Raw genomic sequence first — 5,880 nt, forward strand, 5'->3', positions numbered from 1 at the left:
GAAATCCTATTTAATTTCGTATCAAAATACAACTCCTAATTTGTACTGGGCCGTCTAGACCGGTCTAACCACCCTAGCTAACCAGTGTGACCGGTCAAGTTTGGGTGAAGTCTTCCCGAGGTCATAAATCTCTCATCCAAAGCCCAAATCGGACGTTTCATATGTGCATTTTGATCATCTCGACGAGAACTATGCAATGGTGAAATCCATTTTGCCTTTTGAGCAACTTGACCAAATCAGTCTGACTGGTTTTTGGGAGTGGTTTTTGGGAGTGGTCTGACCGATCCTGGCACTTTCGGGTGCGAACATATACCTCATGTTTTATATATGGTAAGTCCTCCCAGTTGTGCCACTTTTCGGTGCCAACATATAACTCTTGTTTTATATATGGTAAAGCTAGCGTTTGGACCGGATGTGAGCCGTGGTTAGATTCGATTTGCGTACTAAAATTAACTACATTTAGCTACTAGATAAGGCATAAGATTTTCTTCATTCCACCACTAATATATCCTAAAAAATTAGAATTGTACGCCCGGTAAGATGGATAGAGTAACAATTATTTCCCCCCGATGATAGGACATGGGTGCATCATAGGTAAAATGGCTGTTCCTTTTCCCCTAACGTGACGTGACAGGACATGAATTTATTAAAAAAAGAACATGACATGAGTGACACGTGAGAGAAAAATAATGCCGTGATGGGTTTTTCTAACGCATTTTCAACCATGGTGGACTTTTTGTAGCACGAGGTAGTATTATCTACGTACGAAAACCAAATTTGCTGGAAAATATGCATCAAGTGCATCAGATCTAGGCGTTTATTTTCTATAAAGTACAAACCAAATTATTGATTCAACAACTATTGGTACAATTTTTGACAAAAGTACATATGGAACAATTTTCTAAACTCCAACATGACAAAATATTGGGAAAATATCCAAATTGCCTCTTCAAGTATTATCAAAGTCCAGATAACCCTTAAACTATTTTTTAAGTTCAATTTACCCCCAAAACTATATCGTTTGATTCAATTTACCCTTAATACGATTTACCATTTTCTATTTATCCTTGCACAAGCAAAGTCTTGAGTTAAAATTTTGCAGGATCATAACAGACATCATAACATGTCAAGAATTTTTCATCATTATTATGATAGGGTATATATTTAATAATAAATTAGCCCTTATGATACAATTATTGACATAATAATGATGAAAAATCATAATACAATTTTTGACATACATTGTGATGCCCACTACAATCCTGCAAAACCTTAAATTAAGATTGTGCTTGTATGTGGAAGAAATAAAAGAGGAAAATCGTATTAGGAGGTAAAACTGAACCAAATGACAAGTTTAGGGGCCAAATTGAACCAAGAGATAGTTAAGGGGTTATCCTGAGTTTGGCCATACTCAAGGGGATTAATTTGGACTTTAGCCATACAAAATTGAACAATTTTTTCCCAGACGGGTGCATGCCTGATTTAGATAAAGCCTGCATGCATGATTAGGAAATGAGATAACGAGTGATGGATAGATCTCCCGCACCACCATGTCATTGCAAACAGAACTGCTCTCTCCAGTCTGTAGCTGTAGTATCTGTACCCCTATCGAGGTAGTAGTTACAATTGTTTTTACTAAAGTGAAGTAGTTCAGTTGTTGTCTCTCCCCTTCTTCAGCACTTGACCGTTATTGCAACGTCAATATGCAGTTCATACCTACCCTCTGCACTTGACCGTTATTGCAACATAGTGAGACCATAGAGAGAAGAGTTTTCCCACGGTTTATACCTACCCTAAAGCATGTATGCCTGTTATAAATATCTGATCTCAATAGATGATAGTTATCAGTTTGGATCATCGTAGAGGCTGGATGTTTCATCCTTTATCTAAAAAAAATCAGTTTGGATCATCAGTTCCTCTGGACTAAAGTTTACCCTGTTTGAATGGAGGGACCAAAAGTCATTAATGCAGCTGCACAATGAGAGGGAGAGGGGGCTTTTAGTCCCTTTTAGCCACCCCTACGCACTAACGCACTAAGGCCTTTAGTCCTTTTTAGTGGCTCCCTAGGGACTAAAATGGGAAACAAGACCTATAGATGGGTGGATCCAAATAGGGCCTCAGTCTCTTATTCATATTGCCTACTGTTTTGATGATGGTGATTTTGGGTTGTTGTGTGCTCTCATATCAGGAATTGGAGCTACCTCTTGCGAGTTGAAGGGTAAAGGTTCATGCTTTGAAGATGCAGAAATCATGGAAAATTTGACTGCTCCACTTGCAATTATTGATAGATGTACATTGGGGGGTGCTACTGTTTATTTCAATAAGCAGCCTGATGCTTTGAAATAATCAGGCAACCTAAAGATGTTGACAGTTTGGATTTTGATGCTCACTTTAACAAAGCTTCATAATCTTAGCTTTCTAGGGTAATAATCTTAGCTCGTTTGTAATAAGTGGACTGATTCTAAATTGTGTAGATGAAGCCGGATAATAACTATCCTTTATCTAAAAAAAGCTTTCTAGGGTAACCACATAATGCATAACTGCTTCTGTACCTTTTGCTTTTTTGCAAGAGAAAACATTATAGAATGGTTTTCATTGATGCTCAGGAACATCAAAAGCCTGTAATTTAGTTAGCATAGTACTATTCCTGGAAGAGTCCTGATAGTTGTTATATCCATTTGGGCAAGTGCCTTCTTTACCACTGGTTCTCTAAACAAAAACTCCTTGCGATGAGTCAAAAATCAAAACACATGTCTCCATTCTCCAAGGTCGTCGGGGGAACTTGTACGCATTCAGTTCATATGAAAGTTCAAATACGTGGAACCTGAATAGACGGCTGAAAATGATGTAGAGTTTAGCGCGAAATGAAAATATCGTTTACAAGTAGATGCTAAAAGAATTAGAATTTTGAACAGAGGTATAGACCATACCTTGATCTGGGCACTTATTTTGGGGTATTATGCCCTATTTATTTCCGCTTCTCTCAATCACGCTTAGATTATAAACAAAGCGAGCTTCTCATAATCCAAATCTCTGAAGCGGCCTACCATACCACATCAGCGAAAATTAAATAAATGAACATAAGTAGGACGTTTGGTACGATTATCACTTATTTTCACAAATAATTTGGATGTGTCACCAAACCCATGATGAGCCAAAAAGTCAAAACAAATGTCTCCATCAGCACATGATTTGTCTATAAGATGGCTCGCGGCAGATGAAGACACTCCCATTATCCAGCTCCATCAGCTCTGCCGCCTGGTGGTATAGCATCTGGTTATTAACGAGCAAGCGTGTGGCCATGGCGATGTTCATCAGAGCCTTGCAACTGGCTCTCAGGTAGGTGTGGTCCGAGTTCAGTTTCAGCTAGTGTCTGGCAGAACCATGGCATCAATGGATTTCGTGTCTCGCAGGGAGAAGAGGAGCAGCATCATTTGGCCAGGATCGTCAGGCTTCGTCGCCAATGCCTTCTCATCCTCGGCTCCGAGCTCGCAGGGTCTGCAGAGGTAATGTTAATGTACAGTTGTACACTCCTCGCGCACAACTTCCCTTTAGCTGCTATATTGTTGGTTGAGTTTGTAGGCTGGCCGGTAAGGTCGCCGTCATCACTGGTGGCGCGAGCGGCATCGGCAAGGCGACCGCCGCCGAGTTCGTCAGGAACGGCGCTAAGGTGGTGATCGCCGACATCCAGGACGACCTGGGCCACGCCGTGGCCGCGGAGCTCGGCGGCCCGGGCGCGGCGTGCTACACCCGCTGCGACGTGGCGGACGAGGCGCAGGTCGCGGCGGCCGTGGACCTCGCGGTCGCCCGCCACGGGCACCTCGACGTCATGTTCAACAACGCCGGCATCGGGGGCACCACGGGGCTGCCGCCGCCGCTGGGCGCCGTGGACCTCGCCGACTTCGACCGCGTGATGGCGGTCAACGCCCGGGGCGTGCTGGCGGGGCTCAAGCACGCGGCGCGGGTCATGGTCCCGCGCCGCCGCGGCAGCATCATCTGCACCGCGAGCGTCGCCGCGCTGGTGGGGGGCGTGGCCCCCCCGGCGTACGGCGCGTCCAAGGCGGCGGTGCTGGGCCTGGTGCGCACCGTGGCGGCGGAGCTGGCGCGCTCCGGTGTGCGCGTGAACGCCATCTGCCCCAGCGCCATCATGACGCCCATGGCCCGGGAGTGCCTCGCGTCGTGGCTCCCCGGGATGAGCCCCGAGGAGATCAAGCGGATGGTGGAGGTCGACAGGAACCCGATGGCCGGGACGGTGCTGGAGGTGGAGGACGTCGCGAGGGCCGCGCTGTACCTGGCGTCCGACGAGGCCAAGTACGTGAACGGGCACAACTTCGTCATCGACGGCGGCTTGTCGGTGAGCACGACAGCCTAGTAAAGATGCCGGCGGCCACCATTGGCTACTATCTCTCTCTCGTAGAATAAGTTGCGTTCTTGACTTCTTGTGTGGTCGACAACAGCCCAGCGCTCATTCAACGCATATCGTCGTTGATGTGATTCGCGAAAATGATAGCATGTCGTTTCAAAAGTCTTCCACGGCTCCATCGAGCAGTCTACCTCATGTATATGGATGCATGGCGTCAAGTTTTTGTCCACGGCGCCGGGGACACGGAACCGACGGTATCTGGCGGATGTCGCCATTGGCCTGCTGGACCTTGCGCGCGTGTGTAATTTCAATGGGAGTATTATAGTAGTGTCATAAATATTAAATTTGTTGGCGTAACAAATTTTTTAGAAGAAAGGATAAAGAGTGTCATGAAAAATGAGAAAAGTATAATCACCATAATACTCCCCTGACTCAACTATCTAATTTATAATCTTAGTAACTAATATGTCGATAAAATTGAAACTGAGCTCACCCGACGTTCCCGCACCACCGATGAAAAACGCAGGCGTTTGGGGGGCTCGTGGAGCCGCCACCACCCATTCCTTCTCTCCCATTCGCTGCCCGTCACCGCTAAGCCACGCAGGACATTAAATAATTGTGGAGCCCGCCACCACCAGTTTGTCAGCTGGTGAGCTGAAGCCTGAAGCGCGAGACGCCGGCGTGCGGCCGCAACTATTATTCTTGCTCAAATGCACGACACTGCTATCGCAGATGTCGCACAAGCTTCTGTGCAGCCGCGCATGATCTTCTGATTTTTTTTGGCCGCGTATACATCTCGTTGAAGAAGGCCCACGTCTGTTCCTACTCATCGCGAGCCGTGCTCGTGGGAGTGTTTGTTTATTTGCCACGGCCGTTCAGCTATTTTTTTACTTTTTTTAGAAATCAGGCATATATTACATAGACTTCTTAAAATTTAAATTCCAAATCTTACAAAAATATCTTTGAAGAAAATAAGAACTACGGCTCTGTCCTTGCAAGATCCTCCCGGTAATCGGCATGATCCTCCCGGTCATCCTCATCCCCCGCGATCGGAGCAGATCGGAGCAGCCATGTTGCAGCTTGAAGCTGACCTCCTTCCGGACGATGGAACTTCACAGTTTTTTTATGCCACCAAGAGCCACACGCTGAGTGCATCGACATGCTGTATACTCGCTGAACGTTCTGGCTGAAGAAGTTGGCCACCGGCCATCACATCACTGGGGGACATGGCATCTTACGCCTCAAATGCCACCAGTAGTTCCGACTCAACGGAGAATGACACAATCCAAAGGGGAACAGAACCACCATTGGAGGTGAGAACCACATCCCAACCCGGTTTCTCAGTAAGTTGGTAGTCATACCTCCCAAATCTTCCACCAGCAATGATGGAGACGAGAAAAGGGCGGAACCTCCTATTGCCGCCAGATTTGCTGAAGAAGAACGCATATCGCCAGCAGAGCTGAAGCCACCCACGACGCATCCATCCTCACTATGACCGGAGACGAAGCAGAAGAACA

General features: G+C 46.3%; 1 protein-coding gene across 1 annotated transcript; it reads left to right on the plus strand.

Moving 5' to 3' along the window:
• The first annotated feature begins 3,184 nt into the window (after nt 1–3,184).
• Nucleotides 3,185–4,646, plus strand: LOC120680083 (momilactone A synthase-like). The gene is made up of 3 exons (XM_039961724.1): nt 3,185–3,339; nt 3,414–3,506; nt 3,583–4,646. Exons 1-3 carry the CDS (start codon nt 3,218–3,220, stop codon nt 4,370–4,372), a joined length of 1,005 nt encoding a protein of 334 aa, XP_039817658.1. The 5' UTR covers nt 3,185–3,217; the 3' UTR covers nt 4,373–4,646.
• Nucleotides 4,647–5,880: the final 1,234 nt, after the last annotated feature.

This window comes from Panicum virgatum, chromosome 6N (assembly GCF_016808335.1).
Source record: "Panicum virgatum strain AP13 chromosome 6N, P.virgatum_v5, whole genome shotgun sequence".
Taxonomy (NCBI): Eukaryota; Viridiplantae; Streptophyta; class Magnoliopsida; order Poales; family Poaceae; genus Panicum; species Panicum virgatum.